The sequence below is a fragment of the Nansenia antarctica genome, assembly GCF_963989245.1.
Source record: "Nansenia antarctica genome assembly, chromosome: 10".
Lineage (NCBI taxonomy): Eukaryota > Metazoa > Chordata > Actinopteri > Argentiniformes > Microstomatidae > Nansenia > Nansenia antarctica.
This window is the reverse complement of record NC_137680.1, coordinates 34,856,931-34,883,469: the sequence shown is the minus strand read 5'-3', so window position 1 is coordinate 34,883,469 and position 26,539 is coordinate 34,856,931. Positions and strand designations below refer to the sequence as shown.

At 44.4% G+C, this 26,539-nt stretch overlaps 1 protein-coding gene across 1 annotated transcript in view; it reads right to left on the bottom strand.

The window, feature by feature from the left end:
- Window positions 1–26,539, bottom strand: part of LOC308166345 (uncharacterized protein) — a 100,129-nt gene that overhangs the window by 21,001 nt on the left and 52,589 nt on the right. The window contains exons 9-10 of the mRNA XM_080540614.1: window positions 21,757–21,810; window positions 8,301–8,453 (exon numbers count right to left, since the gene is read on the bottom strand). Of these exons, the coding sequence (XP_080396740.1) occupies window positions 8,301–8,453; window positions 21,757–21,810 (207 nt within the window). The remainder of the gene's footprint in view (window positions 1–8,300; window positions 8,454–21,756; window positions 21,811–26,539) is intronic.

The window sequence follows — 26,539 nt, the reverse complement described above, 5'->3', positions numbered from 1 at the left end:
GTGATACGCTCGGCGGAGAGGGTGATTGGCTGCCCTTTGTCCCCCCTTGAGGCCCTGTTTAAAAGTAGGGCTTTGGGGAGGGCCAGGAAGATCATGGCTGACCCCGCACACCCAGGACACGGTCTCTTCGCCCCGCTCCCCTCAGGCAGGAGGGTGCGGTCCCTAAAAACTGTGAAGGCCCGACATACACACAGCTTTTTCCCCACAGCCTTCCGGCTCCTAAATGCCGCTGGGCCCCCCCCCCCCCCTGACCTGACCCCTATCTATCTACCCTCCCTCCACCCCCACCCAGAGAGCTTTGGACTGTCTGGATACGAACACTTGAACACTTGATCTCTGCACTTTATATTTATATTATTAATTATGACTCTTGCACTTTGATGTTGGTTTGCACTGTCTTGTCCTGTCTTGCACCTGTCCTACTGTAAACCGTGCTCCATTGTCCCAAACCAAATTCCTAAAATGTTTACATGTCATGGCAATAAAGTCTTCTGATTCTGATTCTGATTCTGACAGAACTGAACAATACACAGCAAAATGGGGAGGCTACTTGAGATATATTGCTAGTCGGTTGTAAGACTTAAGTTGACAAATTGGATGAGTGATGAATGTAATCTATGGGTGCTTTTTTATTTATTTTAATTTTAATTGTATAGTTTGTTCTTTTTTCTGTATTATTTCTGTTTGATGACAGCAAGACTTATTCGGTGATATTGTTACCATTTTATACAAAAGTTATAAGTCAAGAAATGTGTTAATTGAAAAATTCAATAATATACTGATTACAAAAAAAATAAAAATAAAATAAAAGAAGGCACAACAGCGGCTCTACTTCCTGAGAGTCCTCAGGAAATACCACCTCAAACAGGAGCTGCTTGTGACCTTCTACCGCTGCACAGTGGAGAGCATCCTCACCTACTGCATCTGCGTGTGGTTCTCCAGCTGCACAGCCGCAGAGAGGAAAGCGCTACAGAGAGTCGTGAGATCGGCCCAGAAAATCATCGGCGACCCCTCCCCTCTCTGGAAGAGCTGTACAACACACGCTGCCTCAGGAAGGCCTCCAAGATCTCCAGAGACCCATCCCACCCTGGGAACGAACACTTTGTTCGGCTGCCCTCGGGCAGGCGGTTCAGGACCATGTCCGCAAGGACAAATAGACTGAAGCTCAGCTTCTACCCTAGGGCCATTCAGGCCCTGAACACAGCAAAGACCTAGGTTCTAGGCCCTGGACAATCTCAGTGTTTCCTCTATATGCATTTATTGGTGGCGGGCCGCCACCAATGAATTTCCTCCGCCACTAATTGATTCAGACAGTCCACTTTGATTCAGGCTGCGCAGAAAGGCAGCGAGTTATTATGACCGGAGAACAGAAAAAAAGCAGATTGAAGCTGGATTTAGGCCGCTTCCAGACCAACATTTCGTTACGATTTAGGGGTAGTTATTTACAATATGTTACAATGTTGCAATTAACCTCGTCGTTTGTGTTCGCACTGCAATCGAGACTCTCAACAGGTGCGCGGCGCGAGGCGACGCGCTTTCAAAACAGTTTTGTGATTGGTCCGAATTTAGCGGGACATTTGGATTTCTCTCTTCTCCCGTCGCCGGTGCCTTTAATCCCGTATCCTAATCGAAAATGCAACATCATCAGCGACGACTGTGGGTTATTGCATTTACTGCTGTTCTCTGGTTCATGTTCTTATACCAGTGCTCCAAGGACGTGTCGTCCATATAAGCAGAGTAAGCAGTGCTTACCCAACGAAAAAATAAAAAAGGACAGTGAAAATATTAAAATAAAATAACCCTAACCCTGCAGTGCTCAGTATAGAGTATTTTAAATGAACATTCGTAATGTATGTCTCTGATGTTCATGGTCAATTAAATCAGCCTATTTTGTGAAACAAATAATGTTCCCGCTAATGGGTTAACCGAGCATTCTCGCACCTAACGTGCAAGCACCTAGCTTCGAACTATTCATAGCAATATGCGCGGGGTTGGTTTTCTTTAACTCAACTGATAGCATTACCTTGCTGTTGTTGTTTACCGAATGCTCCATCTGACTGTCACACTGTGATTTTACTTGTGTAAACAGTTAATGAGTAACGTTAGCCGGTTTTGTGCGTGTACTCTCATGTCGGCCTACTTCGTATTGACCTTTCTGTGTGTGTGTGTGTGTGTGTGTGTAATGCGCGTTCCCCATGTTCCGCTGCAGCTGTAGGATATCTTGGTATTTGATCACCTTCTATATAAAATCACCTGCTCGGCTTTAATGACTTAACCGCTATTTAAGAAATTATAGCCTAATTGTTGCCACCCTATAGTTTTTGGTGAAACTACGTCCTAGTTTTGAGCGCCAGTGCGCGTTTTATGCGCGTGCACGCGGAAAAAAATTGCGCGCGCGAAAGATAACCGCTCCGCCACTAATGTGACAAATCCTGGAGGAAACACTGAATCTAGACAATTTGATGGCAGCTACTAGATTGTAATCAAGTGCAATACTGAAACACAACTGTGAACATTTCAAACCTGCAAACTGCGACACTTTATAAATGAATGTGCAATTATACTATGTGCAATATGACAACCCTCGTGCACATAAGGTTCAGAGATAGGAAATGTTAGGATATTTATAGCATAGCATAGAGTACAGCACAGTGTTTTATTTGTATAGTATAGTATAGTGGATAGTGTATATAGCCTTTATTTATGTAAACCAGCTCTTTTCCCTCCTTGTTTTTAGTATTTTTTTCCTAGCACCAGGGGAGCCACCCCTCACAAATTTCGTTGTATGGTACCTGTACTATATTAATGACAATAAAGACCATTCATTCATTCATATGGTGTGTGTGTGTGTGTGTGTGTGTGTGTGTGTGTATATGGTGTGTGTGTGTGTATATGGTGTGTGTGTGTGTGTGTATATGGTGTGTGTGTGTGTATGGTGTGTGTGTGTGTATATGGTGTGTGTGTGTGTGTGTGTGTCTATGTGTATATGGTGTGTGTGTGTGTGTGTGTGTGTGTGTATATGGTGTGTGTGTGTGTGTGTGTGTGTGTGTGTGTGTGTGTATATGGTGTGTGTGTGCGAGGGCAAATGGAGGTCAACAGTGTTACTATTTGATGGGCTAGATAGAGGATCCCTGGGGTGTAAGGTTGGAGCAGTGTGTGTGTGTGTGTGTGTGTGTGTGTGTGTGTGTGTGTGTGTGTGTGTGTGCGTGTGTGCGTGCGTGTGTGTCTGATGTCATTTTAAATGCACTTGGCACTGGCGAGTGGGTGAACTCTAGAAGTGGTAAAAGTGTGTACACAGTGTGTGTGTGTGTGTACATTGTGTGTGTGTGTGTGTGTGTGTGTGTGTGTGGCCTTTCCCCCTGAGAGAGACAGAGTGCTGAGGACATGTCCTGTTCACACTCAAAAAGGTCTAATCTAATCTACTGTCATACCCCTGCTTCCTGTGTGTGTGTGTGTGTGTGTGTGTGTGTGTGTGTGTGTGTGTGTGTGACATTCAACATGGAGGGATGAGTGTGACCCTGAACAGTGTGTGTTGGGGGGTTGGTATAGGAGGAAAGCTACCCATCCACTGAATAAGGGATGAGGGAGAGAGTGAAGGAGGGAGGAGAGAGGAGAGAGAGAGAGATAGAGAGACAGAGAGAGAGAGAGAGAGATGGGGGGCAATACAAAAACGAATTATTTGACAATCAAAATCAAATGTATGTGCACACACACAAATGTAAGTACTACTCCCCTCTATACTTATTACTGCAATTATTACTTTTACACATTTTGCTGTACAATTAATTGCCTCAGAAATAATTGATTCACTGTTATGTGACCCAGATAATGTAATAACACAGCAACCTATGACAACCATGCCTCTTTATTATTTTTAACATGAAATGTAACAAATCCTCATCAATAAAAAAGGGACTGTGTGTCATCTAGTTATGTGTAGTTATGTGTTTTTAGCATGTTCATGTTCTTTCAGAATGTTGTGATGTGCTTAACATACAGAGCAACTGTCTAGCTAACACAATGTTTTTGTTGTTAACCAGCCAGCTAGCTAGCGTGTTGGAGCACAGTCAAGATTGCCATTAGACAATAATTTCATAATTGTTACAGGCCTAATTCTGAAATCAACATTGTCCATGACAGTGTGTTCATTAGAGTTCTGGGGTATTTGTCAGCACTGCATGCCCCCCATCTCTCTATCTCTCCCTGCCTCTCTCTCTCTTAGCTAGTGCCCCCATTCTCTCCTTCTCTCCAGCAGCTGTATGAGGTTCCCTCCCTCTCTCCACCACTCCCCTCCCTCCCTCCCTCCCTTCCCTTCCTCCCTCATCTCTCCCTCCCTCCCCCCCTCCCCTACCTCCCTCCCTCCCCTTCGGGTAACAGCTCTATCCTCTCCCACAGTGCTCTCTGTCATGTCATGCTATGTGTATTGAGTGGTTAGCCTGTCCGTAGAAAATTGAACCAGGACCCATATTGACACACGGAGCGTCACAGCTGTCTCTTCCCATCAGGACGTGTGTCCCATAATTTTTTTTGCAATCTCCCATCTCAGATCTCTGAACGGAAGCGGAGGAGAAGCATCCGGAAAACAATACGCTATATCTGTGAAATAAGACTATATCTGGTCAATAAGACTCATCTGGTAAATAAGACTATCTGGTAAATAAGACTCAATCTGGGCCCCATTCCACTAAGGTGGATTATCTTCTAAGCCTCGATAAAGTTCTAAGCCTCGATAATGTTAGCTTGCGTTCGGTTCCATCAATGTGGCTCAAATAATTCACAGCTTGGTTGAGCTCCTTCTGAGTCAGATATAATTAGCCTGGTCGCGAGCAGGCTAAAAGACTGGCTATAGTACCGTAATACGTGCGTCAAAAAAGGCTCACAGGCGGAAACTACATCCCCGAACGATAGTTCCTCAAGTGTCTTTTAGGAAATATTAGTTCCCACTTCACACGAGATAGATAGATTAGATAGTTTGACTGTGTGATAGATAGATAATTTGATAATTTGAAAGTGTGATCGATCGATAGATAGATAGTATGATTGTGTGATAGATAACCTGATATTTTGAAAGTGTGATAGATAGATAGATCGATGGATAAATAAATTAAAAAGTGTAAAAAATAAAATAAAATAAATAGGTATGTGTATCAACTTGCATTGCTGTCATCACAGCGGTCTGGCTGGCGCAGTGGTTAAGACAGCCAGCTAGAGTTCCGAAGGTTGCGAGTTCGAGACTTGACTAAGTGTTTTTTTTTTTTTTTTTTACATTTAACCGAAGATTTCATGCAAAGGCTTCAAACACCATTGTAATCGTGTCAGTTCTTGTAAATTAGCCTGCACCATCATTTTATAGCCTACATACTTTTTTAGATGAGATTTTAGATTAGATTCAGACAACGAAATGCAGTAAAAAGTGTGTCCGAAGAGGGATTCGAACCACCGTCTAAAAATGACGAATAAATACCACGGCAGCGGTCGATACCACTAAGCCATTGTGGCGATATGACGGTTTGTAGCCTGCTGCTGATATCACCACAGTAGTAAAATTCATTTATTAAAATATGAACATATAACAATAACTGGGGCTAGTATGACCTACGCATTTAATTGGTCAGCAATTTCTTGCCAAACCATTTCCCTCGCCTTGTTAATTGCGGCAGTATTGCACTATTTTACATCTTATTTTTCCGTCTTCATAAAGATCAATAATTCGGAATGCTGCGCAAATGTAGAACCCCTGCAGAGTGGAGTATCTTCATTAAGACAGATCGACTCTTCGGGGCTCTTTATGTCTGCGTGCACGCGCCCATATCGAAGATTTGTAAGCCGGTGTTCTGTGAACACTCATAACACAAGCCTGATCCTCGTTCGAGGAATCACCTGAGGCTTGAATTCCAATCCCGAGTTGCCTGATCGCCACCTTTAGTGGAACGGCCCCCTGGTAAATAAGACTATATCTGGTCAATAAGACTATATCTGGTAAATAAGACTATATCTGGTCAATAAGACGCTATATCTGGTAAATAAGACGCCATATCTGGTAAAAAAAAAAAAAGAAGAAGCTATATCTGGTAAATAAGACTATCTGGTCAATAAGACTATCTGGTAAATAAGACTATATCTGGTAATATATAAAGACTATCTGGTAAATAAGACTATGTGGTAAATAAGACGCCATATCTGGTAAATAAGACGCTATATCTGGTAAATAAGACGCTACATGTGGTAAATAAGACTCTATATCAGGGGCCTATTCCACATACCGTGATTAAGTCTGATCCAGGTTTAAATCAGATCCGGGCGCTAATTTCAGCTTGCATTCTGTTCCATCAATGTGTCTCTAATAATTTGCTATGCAACCAAGCAGCAAAAATTCAGAACAAACCTGGTAGCGAGCAAGTTTACAGGCTGGTTTAGGTAATACGTGCGTCAAAAATGTCTCACAGGCGGAAACTACATCTCGAACGACAGTTCCGTCAAGTGTCTTTTAGGAAATATTAGTTCCCACTTTTTACGAGGTGGATAGATAGATAGTTTGACTGTGTGATAGATAGATAATTTGATATTTTGAAAGTGTGATCAATAGATAGATAGATAGATACATAGTTTGATTGTGTGATAGAAAACTTTATATTTTGAAAGTGTGATAGATAGATAAATAAAATAAAAATAAAAAAAATAGGTATGTCTATCAACTTGCATTGCTGTCATCACAGTGGTGTGTTTGGCGCAGGGGTTAAGGCAGCCAGCTAGAGGTCTGAAGGTTTCCGGTTCGATACTTGATTTAATTTAATGTTTATTTTTTTTACATTTAACCGAAGCCTTCATGCAAATTGATTTACAATATATATATATATATATATATATATATATATATATATATATATATGTGTCTAAGTGAATCATCTATCCATCAGTAATCATAAGGTAATCATAATCTACCACAGGGCCGTCCAGGCCCTGAACACAGCAAAGACCTAAGTTCTGGGCCCTGGACAGTCTGGACGGATTGTATGGCAGCTGCTGGACTGAAAAAAAAATCAGGTGTAGTGCTGAGGCACAAACATGTACATTTCAAGCCTGCAAACTGTGACACTTTAAATAACGTGAAACAATACTATTGTGCAATATGACAACCCTAGTCGTCTATCTGTACAGTATAGTACAGTGGATTGTGTACATAGCCTTTATTTATGTAAACCAGCTCCTTCCCTTCTTGTGATTTTTTTTGTATTTTTATTTTAATTAAAAAAAAAAAAAAAATGTTTTCCCCTTTCCTAACACCAGGGGAGCCACCCCTCCTAAATTTCGTTGTTTGGTACCTGTACTGTAGCAATGACAATAAAGTCCATTCATTCATTCATTAATTCATTCATAAGAAAAAATAATCTATGCCAAATCCAGGGCCCAGTTAGAAGAACATCATTTACTACTCAGAAAGGCTTCAAACACCATTGTAATCGTGTCAAGTTCTTGTAAATTAGCCTACACCATCATTTTATAGCCTACATATAAAAATGATGCTAGTATGACCTACGCATTTAATTGGTCAGCAATTCCTTGCTAAACCATTTCCCTCGCCTTGTTAATTGCGTCAGTATTGCACTATTTTACATCTTATTTTTCGTCTTCATAAAGATCAATAAGTAGGAGTGCTGAGCAATAAGTAGGACCGCTGCAGAGTGTAGTATCTTCATTTCGACAGTTCGACTCTTCTGGGCTCCTTATGTCTGCGTGCACACGCCCATATTGAGGATTTCTAAACCGGTGTTCTGTGAACACTGATGACACAAGGCTGATCCTCGTTCGAGGAATCACTTGAGGCTTGAATCCCAATCACGAGTTGCCTGAACGCGGCTTTTATTTTAATCGCCGATATACTAATCAACGTACGTGGAATAGCCCCCTGGTAAATAAGACTCTAGGGCCGGTTTCACAGACAAGGCTTAAGCCTAGTCCTGGACTAAATCACACTTTCAATGTAAAATCTCCATTGAAGATGCTTTTTAGTCCAGGATTAGGCTTAAGCCTTGTCTGTGAAACTGGCCCAAAATCTGGTAAATAAGACTACATCTGGTAAATAAGACGCTATGGGCCGGTTTCACAGACAAGGCTTAAGCCTAGTCCTAGACTAAAAAACATCTTCAATGGAGATTTTACATTGAAAGTGTGATTTAGTCCAGGACTAGGCTTAAGCCTTGTCTCTGAAACCGGCCCAAGATGTGGTAAATAAGATTCTATATCTGGTAAACAAGACTATATCTGGTTAATAAGAAGCTATATCTGGCGAAGGGTGATACCTTCTTGGCTCTGGTGAGGTAGGACCTGGCGGCCTCCCTCAGCGCCTCCGACTCCTCCTTCTCCTCCTCGCTGGCCTCCCTCTGCTCCTGCGTCCTCTCCTCCCTCGCTTTCTCCAGCTGCAGGTAGCACACCCAGCCTGACAGGTACCACACCTGGGAGGGGGGGAGGGACGGAGGGCGGGAGAGAGGGAGGCAGGGGGGAGGGGGGGAGAGGAGGGAGGGAGGGAGTGAGGGAGGGAGGACGGGGGAGGGGGGAGGGGGGAGGGAGGGAGAGAGGGAGGGAGGGAGGGAGGGAGGGAGAGAGGGAGGGAGGGAGGGAGGGGGGGAGGGAGGGAGGGTGAGAGGAGGGAGGGAGGAAGAGAGGGAGAGAGAGAGAAAGAGAGAGAAAGAGAGATGTTACGTTTAGTACGAGGTGAGCTGTTAGCAGGAGAAACATGCAGCGGCGTCAGAAAGGCATGTCGGCGTGAAATCTGTCCCGGCTGCCTCGGCGACAAATTGGCGTCACGGACAGGACCCACAAACACGGAATCGTGGACACGGTATCCCACAGAGCGCACACCGTGAAAACCCTTAAGATGCAATCGCTCAAACAGACACATGCACACGCACCCGGTGAACCCTCCTACAGACAGACAAACCCCCCACCATCAGCCTGGATTCCATCTCTCCTCCGAGGCTGCCTGCTCTCCGTAACCTCTCTACATCACACCCACAGAGCTGCTGCACCCCTGCCTCCACGCCTCTGACACACATCCAGCTTAAACACATCACCTCACATTGGCAGTTCAAGAGTGTACGTGTGTGTGTGTGTGTGTGTGTGTGTGTGCATGTGAGTGAGAGCATGTGTGTTGCCTGTGCACATGAGTGGGAGCGTGTTTTTGTGTGAGTATATAATGTGTTCCTGTGTGTGCACGTAAGTGAGAGCGTGTTTGTCTTTGTGTGTGTGTGGGTGTGTGTGTATGTGTGTGTGTGTGTGTGTGTGTGTGTGTGTGTGTATGTGTGTGTGTGCTTCTCTCTGGTCTGAGGCCAGGGATCAGCCACCCACTGCTCTGAAGGCAGCAACACATGAATATTCACCTCATTTATGAATAATGTATTAGTCAACAACAAGAGAACCAACAGACAGGCACACAGACAGGGAGACAGGTAGGCAGGCAATCAGACAAACAGACAGACAGACAGGCAAAGGCAGAAAGGCAGACAGACAGGCAGACAGGCAGACAGACAGGCAGACAGACAGGCAAGCAGACAGACAGACAGACAGGCAGGCAGGCAGACAAACAGACACAGACAGACACACAGATCATACCTGTCAACATTGGGATTTGACAATAAGAGACATTTTCCATTTTCTGTCCCACCACTCTTACCACTGTCCTCATAGGATACCAGTGTTTCCCCTACCACCGACCCCCCAACGGGACCTCCCGCCCTCGCAATATTTTTTTTTTGGGTTTACATAAATAAAGGCTATGTACACTATCCACTATACTATACTGTACAGATAAGACGACTAGGGTTGTCATATTGCACATAGTGTTATTGCACATTCATTTAAAGTGTCGCAGTTTGCAGGCTTGAAATGTACACATTTGTGCCTCAGCACTACACCTGATTTTTTTAATTCAGCAGCTGCCATCAATCCGTCCAGACTGTCCAGGGCCCAGAACCTAGGTCTTTGCTGTGTTCAGGGCCTGGATGGCCCTGGGGTAGAAGCTGAGCTTCAGTCTGTTTGTCCTTGCGGCCATGGTCCTGTACCGCCTTTTCAAGGGCAGCCGGGCAAAGTGTTCGTACCCAGGGTGGGTTGGGTCTCTGGAGATCTTGGAGGCCTTCCTGAGGCAGCGTGTGTTGTACAGCTCTTCCAGAGAGGGGAGGGGGGCGCCGGTGATCTTCTGGGATGTTCTCACGACTCTCTGTAGCGCATTTCTCTCTGCGGTTGTGCAGCTGGAGAACCAGTTGCAGATGCAGTAGGTGAGGATGCTCTCCACTGCGCCGCGGTAGAAGGCCACCAGTATCTCCTGCATGTTGTGTTCCTTCCTGAGGACTCTCAGGAAGTAGAGCCGCTGTTGTGCCTTCTTGATGGTGGCTGCTGTGTTGTTCTTCCAGGACAGGTCATCCTGTAAGTGCACCCCCAGGAATCGGAGGGTTGAGACTCTCTCCACGCTCTCTCTGTCGATGAGCAGGGGCTGGACCTCAGATTTTTTCCTCCTGAAGTCCACGATGATTTCCTGGGTCTTTGACTGGTTTAGCAGCAGGTTGTTAACCTTGCACAGCTTGCTCAGCTGCTCTACCTCATCCCTGTACGCCGCCTCGTCCCCCCCCCGAGATGCAGCCCACCACGGTGGTGTCGTCTGCAAACTTTACGATGGAGTTGCTGGGGTGGACGGGGGTGAAGTCGTAGGTGTAGAGGTTGTAGAGGATGGGGCTTAGCACGCAGCCCTGGGGGGACCCAGTGCTGAGTCTGAGGGCTGTGGAGGTGTGGGAGCCCACCCGCACCCTCTGGGGGCGGTCGGACAGGAAGTCCTTGATCCATGCACATATAGAGTGTGATAGTCCCAGGTCTAGTAGTTTGGTCACTAGCCTGTCTGGAAGGATGGTGTTGAAGGCAGAGCTGAAGTCCACAAAGAGCAGTCTCGCGCAGCTGTTTCCCCTCTCCAGGTGGGATAGAGTGGCGTGGAGAGTCGTCGCGATGGCGTCCTCTGTGGACCTGTGGGCTCTGTAGGCGAACTGGTATGGATCCAGGTTGGGCGGGAGGCGTGTGAGTATGTGGGCCCGGACTAGTTTCTCGAAGCACTTCATGATGATTGGTGTGAGTGCCACCGGGCGGTAGTCGTTTAGGCAGCTCACCGTGCTTTTCTTCGGGACTGGGATGATAGTTGAGGTTTTCAGGCAGGGTAGGATGGTGGCCTGGGACAGGGACTGGTTGAAGATGTTGATAATAGTTTTAGTAATGGACGGACGTAGACCCCAAACCTCTGACAAGCAGGCTAACTTCCCGCGTTTATTAAACGCACCCAACCCGAATCTGGCGATATGGACGATTTTAGACGCTTTTTAGGGGTGCTTGAGTATCCCTAAATTTCATCTCAGCACGACCTAAAAAAGAATAATCATTATTATTATTATTATCATTATTATTATTATTATTTTCTGAAATCATTCTAGCCCAATTACAGTCATGATGTTACACACTCCGGTACAGTAGCCTACATACACGCACCTCATTGGTCCGCAAGTAGTCTCGCGCTTCGCCCGGAGAATAATTGTTTAGCGCGCGAGTGTGTGTGTGAGAGAGAGAGAGAGAGAGAGAGAGAGAGAGAGAGAGAGAGAAAGATGAAGTAAGAAGTCAGCAGAGGAAAGTAAGCAAAGTAAGTAACCGTAGCAAATATAATTTCTGAATTTCTGACAGAAAACATTGGTTCAAATTGTTCGTTATTATTGTGACTTAACTAGAAAGTGTCTGATTGTAGTTCCATGGTGACTAGAAAGTGTCTAGTTCCATTGTGTGAATAGTGTTAACGAACTAGCAAGAGGTGATTAGTAATAATAGATGGTAGTAGTAATAATACAATATGTCTTATTCTGCTAGAATTGGGCTTTATGGTAATAAAATACAATAAAAAAGTGGATTGAAGCATTGGAACAAACCCTCACTCATTGGAAATGTCTGTTTTTCCATAGATGGACATAAGATTGTTTTTCAGGTGAGAGAGTCAAGTCAAAATGACATTATCTGACTGCATTGCCCACAGCAACCCAATATACAATTAGAATGATGTTATAAATTGATATGGATCAATGTATACCTCTTATTAGATTATACATATTCTGGTTGTTATGTTTGCCTTTCGGTGGACAGCAAAAGAGGGAGAGGGGAGGATAGAGAGGGAGAGGAGGAGGAGAGAGAGCAGGATGGAGTCAGCAAACCAAAGAGAGAGCAAGAACCAGGTGAGAAAGTGGACATGTAGTCAAGACCACAAGTAGCCTTGATAACCTATGGTTCTGGTGCAGCACCCTCAGCACCCCCCTTCATTACTTGTAATAGGATGTAATAAACGGTTGACACACATGGCAATAAAAAAACATGAATCTTGAATTAGCAAAACATTTTTGCTATTTAAACATGTCAGCATGTCATCACTGACAGATGACAGGTAGATAATGAAAGGTAGTAAAAAAAAACTGAAAAATGATGTTGCCAGACTTGCAGACTTTTTAACCAGACCCTGTCACATTTGTGTGTGATTGTCAGTGCAAAGAGGGAGAGAGGAGGATGGAGATGACACAGAGAGAGAGAGAGAGAGAGAGAGAGAGAGAGAGAGAGAGAGAGAGAGAGAGAGAGAGAGTGAGGGAGCAAGAGCAGGAAGAACCAGGTGAGAAAGTGGACAGATAGTGAAGTCAAGATTGTTAAAAAAACAGTAAAACAATTAATAGAAAATAAGTGATGGCTTTGTGGCTCAACAATAAAGTCTATAAATTATCATATTTGTTCTAGTCACATAATTGATATTATGATATTACAGAGATAACTTGTCCTGTTACACTAATTGTGGGGGGGGGGGGGAATTAACATTTCCCAACAGGGGGGGGGGGGGGGGGGGGGCGAGCGGGGGTGAGGAGAAATTAACATTTCACAACGGGGGGGGGGGGGGGGGGGTGGAGATGGAGGATCCATGCCACCCTCCCAAGGCAGCAAACCTAGGGGAAACACTGGATACCCATTACATTTAGACTAGGATACCCATTACATTTAGACAAGGGTATACGCAGTCAATCCTAACATCACCACTAGACAACCACTTGCTTCAGTGCAAGTCTCTTGTTGTAAACATTCCTCAACTACTCAACTTCTATTTTCCGTAACAATCTTACCAACATTTTTTTTTTGGGGTGATCCTTACGCTGCTACATTTCTCAAAAACTAGGATGGTTTACAGTTACAGTGGGATGTGATGGTTTACAGTTAGAGTGGGATGTGATGGTTTAGTTAGACTGGGATGTGATGGTTTAGTTAGACTGGGATGTGACGGTTTAGTTAGACTGGGATGTGACGGTTTAGTTAGACTGGGATGTGATGGTTTAGTTAGACTGGGATGTGATGGTTTAGTTACACTGGGATGTGATGGTTTAGTTAGACTGGGATGTGATGGTTTAGTTAGACTGGGATGTGATGGTTTAGTTAGACTGGGATGTGATGGTTTAGTTAGACTGGGATGTGACGGTTTAGTTAGACTGGGATGTGATGTCAACGCTACCAGAGATCATTTCAAACCCGGAGACAATCAAGAAAGGAGAGGAGACAAGTCAACTCAGCGTGGATATCCGGAGAATGGGCGGGTTGACAGACACAGACAGACAGACAGACACAGACAGACAGGCAGACAGACAGACAGACATATAGACAGGCAGACAGACAGATACAGACAGATAGGCAGATAGACACAGACAGGCAGACACAGACAGACAGACAGACACAGACAGACAGACACAAATTATTATAATTATATAAACAGTATTGTGTGATCCTAAAACTGTTGTTTGTTATATCTTCAACACTTCAACTTTTGTAATATGCAAAAAAAGAAAAACACATTAAAAAATAAAGATTTTTTTATTTTTAAAAAGCTCATTTGCGCGACTTGAGAATTGCCGGCATGTGGCCCTTTTCACCAGAATCTACTGGCCTATTAACACCAGCTGAATCTAGAGGCCTATTAACACCAGCTGAATCTAGAGGCCTATTAACACCAGCTGAATCTACTGGCCTATTAACACCAGCTGAATCTACTGGCCTATTAACACCAGCTGGATCTACTGGCCTATTACCAGTGTGTTCTGTCCTGTGCTTTGTGGTTAACGTTGAATTACGCTTTGAAAAGCTGTTTTTACCTGGGTAGGACTAGCCTCTACATTGTTTTACCTGGGTAGGACTAGCCTCTACATTGTTTTACCTGGGTAGGACTAGCCTCTACATTGTTTTACCTGGGTAGGACTAGCCTCTACATTGTTTTACCTGGGTAGGACTAGCCTCTACAATGTTTTACATGGGTAGGACTAGCCTATACAATGTTTTACATGGGTAGGACTAGCCTCTACAATGTTTTACCTGGGTAGGACTAGCCTCTACATTGTTTTACCTGGGTAGGACTAGCCTCTACATTGTTTTACCTGGGTAGGACTAGCCTCTACAATGTTTTACATGGGTAGGACTAGCCTCTACAATGTTTTACATGGGTAGGACTAGCCTCTACAATGTTTTACCTGGGTAGGACTAGCCTCTACATTGTTTTACCTGGGTAGGACTAGCCTCTACATTGTTTTACCTGGGTAGGACTAGCCTCTACATTGTTTTACCTGGGTAGGACTAGCCTCTACAATGTTTTACCTGGGTAGGACTAGCCTCTACATTGTTTTACCTGGGTAGGACTAGCCTCTACATTGTTTTACCTGGGTAGGACTAGCCTCTACATTGTTTTACCTGGGTAGGACTAGCCTCTACATTGTTTTACCTGGGTAGGACTAGCCTCTACAATGTTTTACATGGGTAGGACTAGCCTCTACAATGTTTGTCATGGGTAGGACTAGCCTCTACAATGTTTTACCTGGGTAGGACTAGCCTCTACATTGTTTTACCTGGGTAGGACTAGCCTCTACATTGTTTTACCTGTGTAGGACTAGCCTCTACATTGTTTTACCTGGGTAGGACTAGCCTCTACAATGTTTTACCTGGGTAGGACTAGCCTCTACATTGTTTTACCTGGGTAGGACTAGCCTCTACATTGTTTTACCTGGGTAGGACTAGCCTCTACATTGTTTTACCTGGGTAGGACTAGCCTCTACATTGTTTTACCTGGGTAGGACTAGCCTCTACATTGTTTTACCTGGGTAGGACTAGCCTCTACATTGTTTTACCTGGGTAGGACTAGCCTCTACATTGTTTTACCTGGGTAGGACTAGCCTCTACATTGTTTTACCTGGGTAGGACTAGCCTCTACATTGTTTTACCTGGGTAGGACTAGCCTCTACATTGTTTTACCTGGGTAGGACTAGCCTCTACAATGTTTTACCTGGGTAGGACTAGCCTCTACAATGTTTTACCTGGGTAGGACTAGCCTATACAATGTCTTACCTGGGTAGGACTAGCCTCTACATTGTTTTACCTGGGTAGGACTAGCCTCTACAATGTTTTACCTGGGTAGGACTAGCCTCTACATTGTTTTACCTGGGTAGGACTAGCCTATACATTGTTTTACCTGGGTAGGACTAGCCTCTACAATGTTTTACCTGGGTAGGACTAGCCTCTACAATGTTTTACCTGGGTAGGACTAGCCTCTACAATGTTTTACCTGGGTAGGACTAGCCTTTACATTGTTTTACCTGGGTAGGACTAGCCTTTACATTGCTAACTGTCTACATGGAGCAGTTAGTCTTTCTTTTACACCAACTCTTCTCATCCCTCTCATAAGTCTAATGTGATTCCACCGTGCTAGCTTGAAGCGTGTCCGTTTGTTGACTTAGCTTCCTCTCTCCTCTGTGCTAGCGTAGCAGGTTGAATATGGAATGTGAATCATTAACAATAATCATCATCTGCTGGGCTTGGCGGGCGTGACGGCAAAATAAGCGCATGGATGGTGTGGCGGGAATTATACGTGTGTGTGTGTGTGTGTCAGAAACTTGATGGAAAACATAATGTGTGTGTGTGTCAGAAACTTGATGGAAAATGGAACGTGTGTGTGTGTGCATAATGAATCCGGGGGGCCCTGCCTCATCATGTCAGTCAGAATGAGAGTGTGTCGTCCTGCAGCTTCATCAGAGGGGGTCTCTCTGGTCTCTCTCAGGCCGCTGAAGGACGTCTGCTTTCACTGGAGAAGCAGTGACACACTCAACAGGCCTCAGTACTGGAGAAGCACACACTCCACAGGCCTCAGTACAGTCACCAGCTAGCTCATTACCAGCCTCTGATAATCCATTCAACTATACACACGCACGCACACACACGCACACACAGCTTGGGTCTCAAAATAAACAGTCAACAAGACAGCAACACACATCAACATTTTGTCCAGTAAATGTGTTTCCAATGAGCCTATTCAAGTGAAATTTGCACCAGACTTTGGTATTAACTCAAACAATCCAATCCAACAAAGAATCTAAACATTAAAGTCCATATGTAAATAAAGTTATGTGTAATAAAGTGGAATGAAACAGGAAAAAAGTATTGAACACACTAAGGCTACGTTCACACGGTCTTGATGCCCAATTCCGAATTTTTACACCAATCCGATTTTTTGGTTTGGCAGTTCACATGACTTTTAAAATGTGACTTATATTTGACCTACATTGACTAGTGTGAACATTCCACGGCCCTGAACAGACCGGCATGCGCAGAAGGACAATAACAATGACGTCAGGATGTCACACGCAGCACACTGTTTACAGAAGTAACCATGGATAATAATAATAATAATAATAATAATAATAATAATAATACATTAGACTTATATAGCGCTTTTCTAGACACAAAGACGCTTTACAAACTGAAAAGATCGAGTAGTAAAATAAAAAGAAACAAAAAGAAAAAAAAGAAAGAAAGTAATCTAATTAATTTGGACAAGCCAGTGAACTACTGGGAGCATGTACTCTGGTCAGATGAGACCAAAAATGAACTTTTGGGCTGTCACACAACACACCATGTTTGGAGAAGAAATGGCAATGCACATCACTCGAATAACACTATACCTTCATATTGAAGGAACAATTAATGGAGCCATGTACTGAGAGATTCTTGAGATGAACCTGCTGCCATCCACTAGGATGCTGAGGATGAGACGTGGGTGGACCTTCCAGCAGGACAACGATCCAAAGCATACAGCAAAGGAAACTCGCAATTGGTTTCAGAGAAAGAAAATCAACTTGTTGGAATAGCCCAGTCAATCACCTGACTTAAACCCAATTTAACATTTGTGGAAGCATCTGAAGATCCATATTCACAAGAGGGACCCTTGCAATCTTCAAGATTTAAAGACAATCTGTGTAGAGGAATGGGCCAAAATCACACCTGAATACTGTGGGCGATTAGTTACTTCATACAGAAAGCGCCTTGAAGCTGTCATTACAAACAAAGGCTTCTCCACTAAGTATTGAATTAATTTCAGTGTGTTCAATATTTTTTTCCTGTTTCATTCCTCTTTATTACACATAACTTTATTTACATATGGACTTTAATGTTAAAATGTTTTGTCTTCATTGTTTGAGTTAATACCAAAGTCTGGTCTGGTCTTCACTCGAACAGGCTCATTGGAAATACATTTACTGGACAAAATGTCAATACTTATTTCCCCCACTGTAACTACACATAATTAGATGATCACGCAGTCCTTGCTCTTGAACACGTCCTAAAACTAAAGTTTGTTGACAAGCCATGTATCACTAACCCAGTAGCCTACGGCAGACAAGACAGTTAATCCAATTCACAAATTATAAGTATTTAGTGATCCTAAAACTGTTGTTTGTTATACCGAGTGGGCTCTTCAACACTTCAACTTTCATAATATGCAAAAAAAAAAGATTTATTTTGCTAATTTGCACGACTTGAGGATTGCAGACACCTTCTCATTCAATGGTTTTTCTTTATGTATATATTATTTTCTACATTGTAGATGAATACTGAAGACATCAAAACTATGAAAGAACACATATGGAATTATGTAGTAAACAGAAAAAGTGTTAAACAAACCAGAATATGTTTTATATTTTAGATTCTTCAAAGCAGCCACCTTTCGCTTGTTTAGTGTTTTTTTCACCCACGTATTCTAGACAAGAGAATGCTGGCCGGTGTTCAGTTTCCTTTTCCTTTGACACACAGACACAGACAGACAGACAGACACACACACACACACACACACACACACACACACACACACACACACACACACACACCCCAAGCTGATTGAGAGAATGCCAAGAGTGTGCAAAGCTGTCATCAAAGCAAAAGGTGGCTACTTTGAAGAATCTAAAATATAAAACATATTCTGGTTTGTTTAACACTTTTTTGTTTACAACATAATCCATATGTGTTCTTTCATCGTTTTGATGTCTTCAGTATTAATCTACAATGTAGAAACTAATAAAAAATAAAGAAAACCATTGAATGAGAAGGTGTGTCCAAACCTTTGACTAGTACTGTATATATATAAACTCCTCAAAAAAAGTTTGGAAACGTTATTTCAGTCGATTCTACCTCCCCTTTAATAATACCAATTGGTATTGTATTTTATATTGTTGGAAAGCCTGATTAGTCACCTTTACAACAGAAGAATATTGCAGGGGATTTTGGCAAATATTTTTGGCTCGCTACCCACACGTTTAGCTGTGTTGCTCATTCCACGAATGCATGATCCTTACAAGTTGTACCTCGTTGTAAAGGTGAATAATCAGGCTTTCAAACTATATAAAATACAATACCAATTGGTATTAGTGGAGTTTATATATATATATATATATATATAAATGTATATATATATTTTTTTTTTTAAACATAGAGTACATTACTCTAGCAATAGCAAACTGATCCTGATTAATAAACTGATGAGTATGAACATCACAATTGCGTGCTGCTGATCCTGGTGAATATTAATAAAATTAACATCATAACTACATATCTGTGTTTACACACACAATGTGTAATATCTCTCTATCGCTGTTACTCAACAGGCATTTGGGGAAGCTAATGAGATAAATGGGGATGTGCTTTACTCCTGATAAGAGTTTCAGAGTCTGGTGATGGTAGACATAGGAGCTACTCTCAGAGTCTGGTGATGGTAGACATAGGAGCTACTCTCAGAGTCTGGGTGATGGTAGACAGAGCTAGAGGTGATGGTAGACAGACTACTCTCAGATCATGCTCAGTGTCCAACCTGTTCCTTTGCTTAGAGTTGAGCTGGACCAAAGTTGAGAAGCCACTTTCTCACAGATAGGCGACGTGACGCTTTCCATGTCGATTCCGAAGGGGGTCACGTATTCAGTGATCACCTCCACGTTTCTCCAGGAAGTAGTCGTGAAACTGAGCTTGCAGTTAAGTGAGATGCGCCGTGAGAATTATTTTCAGTGCATTTTTTGCAAAGTTCTTCTCTGAAAGAAAGGCTGTGATTTTTGTTCGTAAAAGCGTGACAACACCTTTGTTTCGGTCGGTTTATATCGTCAATGTACATAAACCTGTATGTGACAGCAGCTGGTGGTACCAGCCCAGGTCATACTCTGGAACATATTTATCTACTGCTGGAATGACAAGTGACAGGCTAAGTTCATGTTGTCCATGGCAACGGCTAGCCTACTGCACGTCTTTCACGTGGGTCTGTCAAAATAAAAGTCTGATATCCGAAAGCTAAGCACTTGAACGTTTAAAAATGACTGTTGATGACTGTTCTCAATCTGTCGGCTGAGGTGTGTGTGTGTATGTGTGGGAGGGAGAGGGAGAGAGAGAGAGAGTGAGACAGAGAGGGAGAGAGAGAGGGAGAGAGAGAGAGAGGGAGAGAGAGGGAGAGAGAGAGGGAGAGAGACAGAGAGGGAGAGAGAGAAAGAGAGGGAGAGAGAGACAGAGGGAGAGATAGAGGGAGAGAGAGAAAGAGAGACAGAGGGAAAGACAGAGAGACAGAGAGGGAGAGTGAGAGGAAGAGACACAGAGAGAGAGAGAGAAAGAAAGAGAGAGACAGGGAGGGAGAGTGAGAGAGAGAGAAAGAGAGAGTGGGAGAGAGAGAGGGAGAGAGAGAGGGAGAGAGAGGGAGAGAGAGAGAGGGAGAGAGACAGAGAGGGAGAGAGAGAAAGAGAGGGAGAGAGAGACAGAGAGACAGAGAGGGAGAGGGAGAGTTAGAGGAAGAGACAGAGAGAGAAAGAAAGAGAGAGACAGAGAGGGAGAGTGTTTGAGTTTGAGTTTGAGAATGTTTATTTTGGTCCCCTATACAATTCATAATACAGATATAAAACATTTACACAGTCACAATGCATAACACCAGGACCAAAAAGGTGTAGGCTGAAGCCATGGCTTATTGCGCCTACCCTTGTTACATGCATGTTGTTGTTGTTTTTTTCCCCCCATGCATGCATAATCAAAACATTGAAACTTTTACAAACAAAATTTCACTTACGCATGTCAACAAAAGTTCAAAAATACCAAACAAAAACTATATTTAAACCTCTGTTTTATACTTATTAATCATCTTATTTTTAAATAATTTTACAAATCCTTTTAGTGTACTACACATTTTCATTTCCTTTTCAAAAGTATTCCATAAGTTTACTCCTTTAACTGTTATACATCTTTGTTTTGCATTTGTTCTAATCTTTGTTTTCATAAACATACATATTCCTCTGAGTTCGTAATTACTCTGTCTAACTTGAAATAGTCTCTGGATACAGTTTGGAAGCATCTTATTTTTTACTTTATACATTACTTGTGCCATTTTGAAGTCCACCAATTCTTTAAATTTGAGATCATAGGTGTTTATAAATAATTTGTTAGTTGAGTGAGAGTGAGAGAGAGAGGGGGAGAGAGAGGGGGAGAGAGAGAGGGAGAGAGAGAGAGAGAGAGAGTGGGAGAGAGAGAGGGAGAGAGAGAGAAGGAGAGAGAGGGAGAGAGAGAGAGAGAGGGAGAGAGAGAGAGAGAGTGGGAGAGAGAGAGGGAGAGAGAGAGAAGGAGAGAGAGGGAGAGAGAGAGAGAGAGGGAGAGAGAGAGGGAGAGAGAGAGAAGGAGAGAGAGGGAGAGAGAGAGAGAGAGGGAGAGAGAGAGGGAGAGAGAGAGGGAGAGCACCCCTGCAGATGGATTCAGGCCCAGTCAGACAGTCTGAACTAGAGCAGACAGCTGCTCTCCTGATGCCTGGAACATGTCCTCTTTCCATTTCTCTCCCCCTCTCCCTCCTTCTCTCCCCCTCTCTTTCTCTCCCGGTCTCTCTTTCTCTCCCCCTCTCTCTCTTTCCCTCCCCGTCTCTCTCTCCCTTTCTCTCTCTCTCCCTTTCTCCCCCCACCCCTCTCTCTCTCTCTCTCTCTCTCTCTCTCTCTCTCTCACACATACACACACACTCGCACGCACACACACACACACACACACGCCCCGTCAGATCCGATCAGCTCACCAGGGTCTGGCTTCCCTGTAAACCCTGTTGTGATGTAAACACTGTGTGTCACTGATACCCCTGCCTGCTGTAGGACCACACCACCACTCCCTGTCACACACACACACACAGACACACACACACACACACACACACACACACACACACACACACACACACACACACACACACACTAAAGACATCAGATCATGGAGATGTACCTGTGTATTGTACACACACAGTGCAGTAAAGTGAAGTGCTGATACTAGGGTAATAACTGGGCTGTTCTTCACTCTGGGTAATCTTCATCGTCATCATCATCATCATCATCATCATCATCATCCACTCACCTGGACGACCTCGTCATCCTCCTCTAGTAGACCCTCCAACACGTCTACTGATGTCTGGAAGAGAGAGAGAGAGAGAGATGGAGAGAGAGAGAGAGAGAGAGGGAGAGAGAGAGGGAGGGAGGGAGAGAGAGAGAGAGGGAGAGAGTGGGAGGGAGAGAGAGAGAGAGGGAGGGAGAGAGAGAGGGAGGGAGAGAGAGAGAGAGAGGGAGAGAGTGGGAGGGAGAGAGAGAGGGGAGGAGAGAGAGAGAGGGAGGGGGAGAGAGAGAGAGAGAGAGAGGGAGGGGGAGAGAGAGAGAGAGGGAGGGTGGGAGGGAGAGAGAGTCAATCATATTGATTATATTCAACAAACCATTACTTTTTGTCACACGAAACACACAGACACACACAAACGCACGAACACACACACACACACACGGTATCCTACGGAGCTACGCGTCCTTCTATCTCTGACCCGTCTAGCAGTGTGATGGGTCAGTCTGACCCGTGATCCATTGATCCACCGTTGAGGTGGAGGGACAGGTGTCAATACTTAACAGGGTGGCTCACTCCATCACCAGTCATTCAATACCCCTCCCATCTCATCTATCCATCATGATCCCTGCTTCATCATTCCTGCTGGCATCAACACACCCCCTAATCAATGAACCTGATCAATACTGGTTATCAATGAACCTGATCAATACTGGTTATCAATGAACCTGATCAATACTGGTTATCAATGAACCTGGTCAGCAGGGCATGGGCTGGATTGCCGACATGGGCACTGTAGACCCTGTAGACCACTGTAGTGCTAGACCACTGGACCACCCCAGGCCATGGTGCTAGACCACTGGACCACCCCAGGCCATGGTGCTAGACCACTGGACCACCCCAGGCCATGGTGCTAGACCACTGGACCACCCCAGGCCATGGTGCTAGACCACTGGACCACCCCAGGCCATGGTGCTAGACCACTGGACCACCCCAGGCCATGGTGCAAGACCACTGGACCACTCCAGGCCACGATACTTCTTAGAACTGAGAAACTGCTGACATTTTCATCTAATTTTGGTCGTCGACAAGTCGGCTAAAACCAGACTGAAACTAAGAACAACAGGTCACACTTGAAAATGAGCCCTTGGGGCTCAATGTGTTTCTTACCTGTATAAATAAAGGTTAAATTAAAAATAAATAAAAAGAAGGATAGAAATTACTAAATGTGACTAAAACTCCTCTCCTCTTCCTCTCATCCTCCACTCCTGTCTCTCTCCTCTCCTCCTACACTCCTCTCTCCTCTCCTCCTCTTCTCCCCCTCTCTCCTCTCCTCCTCTCCTGTCACCAGTAGAACAGTTCAGTGACAGTGTGAATGGTTTCTATTCAATAGAAGAGGCTGTGAGTTAAGTTGTGTGACTATTTACCGTTTCTCCTCCGCTCTGCTCCCTCCTGGCTGTGTGTGTGCGTGTGTATGTGAAAGACAGAGAGAGAGAGAGAGAGAGAGAGAGAGAGAGAGAGAGAGAGAGAGAGAAAGTAAAAGAGATGGAGAGAAAGACCCAAGGAGATAGTGTATTGATTTTTGTGGACATGAGGTTGGAGGCGATTTTTAACCAATCATCCGGGCAGAAGGGCAAGAGCGCACTCCACGCTCTCACACACACGCACGCACACACACACACACACACACACACACACACACACACACACACACACACACACCAGAGTAGATAAATCAGTAGCCTGCTATCCAGCTGTATCTGGGCATGCAGTCCTCTCTCCTGTCTGGCCTCTCGTTTTTTTGGGTTCTTCATTTCATTCTCTCTCTTTTCATCCAGGTCGAGTGGTTACCGTGGTGATAGAGGTCTGTTGCCATGGGAGAGGTGTGTTAATTGAGAGCATCTCATTAGGAGAGTGAGTAGGTTAATATGTGTGTGTGTGACTTAATAGTTGAGCATAATTACAAGCTAGGGATGTGCAATAACTCACATTTTTCATGGTTGAATAATCAGTGGGTGGTATGAACGATTACGAAACGAAACGATGTTTTGATGTGTGCCGACATCCACTGAGGCAGCCATGGATCATCGGCAAGAGGCGCGGTGGGGCGGCTGTGGCGCAGGAGGTAGAGCTGGCGTCTAATGCTCGCAAGGTCAGTGTCCTTGGGCAAGACACTGAACCCCAAATTGCTCCCAGTGAGCGGGCCGGCGCCTTGCATGGTAGCTTGCCGCCATTGGTGTGTGAATGGGTGAATGGGAGGCCATTGTAAAGCAACTCTGCTCGCGAGTCCGACTATGACGTGGATGGAATGTAGCCAATCAAGAAGCGAGCTGACTTCTTCTTTTCGTTATTCGGCACTTTATTTGCCCTGTCGCACATGGTTGCCTCGTACAGGTCAGTCAGGGTACTACATTAGTTAATAATAATAATAATAATAACTTTATTTGTATACCGCTTTTCCTGCAAACGTTGCGGCTCAAAGTGCTTTAATCATTATATAATCTTAATTTAATTATTTTGTAATTTAAAGGCAATATTAAAAGGATGGGTTCACGCGAGATTTCTGGCGTGGGGAACGAGACTCTAGAGAGTCTGGAGTCTGTCGTAACGATAATCTTTATGTCTGTAGGGTGCTGAAATGGGAAAATCGGCGCACACCACACACAATACGATCAAGGCTGTTCAATCCAAGATTTTTTATTTTCATGTGTGGGGTCTGTCTCAGATAAGAAATCGGTTAAGATTTTGAAAATCCTTATGTGTGTACCCCGCTTTAGCAAAAAAATAAAACAATAATATCATACGTAACATAATATTTTGTTGCATAAACTTTAGAGGCAATCACTGCAATCAAGTGATTTCTGTAGCTCTCAATGAGACTTCTATGAGACTTCTGCACCTGTCAACAGGTGGTTTGGCCCACTCTTCCAGGGGAGCAAACTGCTCCAGCTGTCTCAGGTGTGAAGGCTGCTTCTCCAGACTGCATGTTTCAGCTCTTTCCATAGATGTTCAATAGGATTCAGATCAGGGCTCATAGAAGGCCACTTCAGAATAGTCCAATGTTTTGTTCTTATCCATTCTTGGGTGCTTTTAGCTGTGTGTTTTGGGTCATTATCCTGTTGAAGGACTCATGACCTGCGACTGAGACAGAGCTTTCTGACACTGGGCAGTACGTTTTGCTCCAGAATGCCTTGATAGTCTTGAGATGTCATTGTGCCCTGCACAGATTCAAGGCACCCTGTGCCAGACGCAGCAAAGCAGCCCCAAAACATAACCTCCCCTCCTCCATGTTTCACAGTAGGTATGGTGTTCTTTTCTTTGAAAGCTTCATTTTTTCGTCTGTGAACATAGAGCTGTGACTTGCCAAAAAAGCTCCAGTTTTGACTCACTCAGGACATTCTCCCAGAAGCATTGTGGCTTGTCAATACGCATTTTAGCTGATTCCAGTCTGGCTTTCTTAAATGTTTTTCTTTCAAAAGTGAAGTCCTCCTGGGTCTTCTTCCATAGCCCACTGTCACTCAAAAAGCGAGGGATGGTGATCAGACACTGATGTACCTTGACCTTGGAGTTCAGCTTGTTCCTCTTTGGAAGTTGTCCGTGGCTCTTTTTCGACCATTCACACCATCCTTCTGTTCAATCTGGGTCCATTTTCCTCTTGCGGCCGCGTCCAGGGAGGTTGGCTACAGTCCCATGGACCTTAAACTTCTATGAATGAATGAATGGTCTTTATTGTCATTGCTACAGTACAGGTACCAAACAACGACATTTAGGAGGGGTGGCTCCCCTGGTGTTAGGAAAGAAAAAAAAAACACTTTAAAAAAAAAAAACACAAGAAGGGAAGGAGCTGGTTTACATAAATAAAAGCTATGTACACTATCCACTATACTATACTGTACAGATAGACGACTAGGGTTGTCATATTGCACATAGTGTTATTGCACATTTATTTAAAGTGTCGCAGTTTGCAGGCTTGAAATGTACATATTTGTGCCTCAGCACTACACCTGATTTTTTCAGTCCAGCAGCTGCCATCAATCCGTCCAGACTGTCCAGGGCCCAGAACCTAGGTCTTTGCTGTGTTCAGGGCCTGGACGGCCCTGTGGTAGAAGCTGTTCTTCAGTCTGTTTGTCCTTGCGGCCATGGTCCTGAACCGCCTTTTCGAGGGCAGCCGGGTAAAGTGTTCGTACCCAGGGTGGGTTGGGTCCCTGGAGATCTTGGAGGCCTTCCTGAGACAGCGTGTGTTGTACAGCTCTTCCAGAGAGGGGAGGAGGGCGCCGGTGATCTTCTGGGCTGTTCTCACGACTCTCTGTAGCGCATTTCTCTCCGCGGTTGTGCAGCTGGAGAACCAGTTGCAGATGCCGTAGGTGAGGATGCTCTCCACTGCGCCGCGGTAGAAGGTCACCAGTATCTCCTGCTTGCTGTGTTCCTTCCTGAGGACTCTCAGGATGTATAGCCGCTGTTGTGCCTTCTTGATGGTGGCTTTTGTGTTGTCCTTCCAGGTCAGGTCATCCTGCATGTGCACCCCCAGGAATCGGAGGGTTGAGACTCTCTCCACGCTCTCTCCGTCGATGAGCAGGGGCTGGATCTCGGACTTTTTCCTCCTGAAGTCTACGATGATTTCCTGGGTCTTTGACTTGTTCAGCAGCAGGTTGTTAACCTTGCACAGCTTGCTCAGTTGCTCTACCTCATCCCTGTACGCCGCCTCCCCCCCCCCCGAGATGCATCCCACCATGGTGGTGTCGTCTGCAAACTTTACGATAGAGTTGCTGGGGTGGACGGGGGTGAAGTCGTAGGTGTAGAGGTTGTAGAGGAT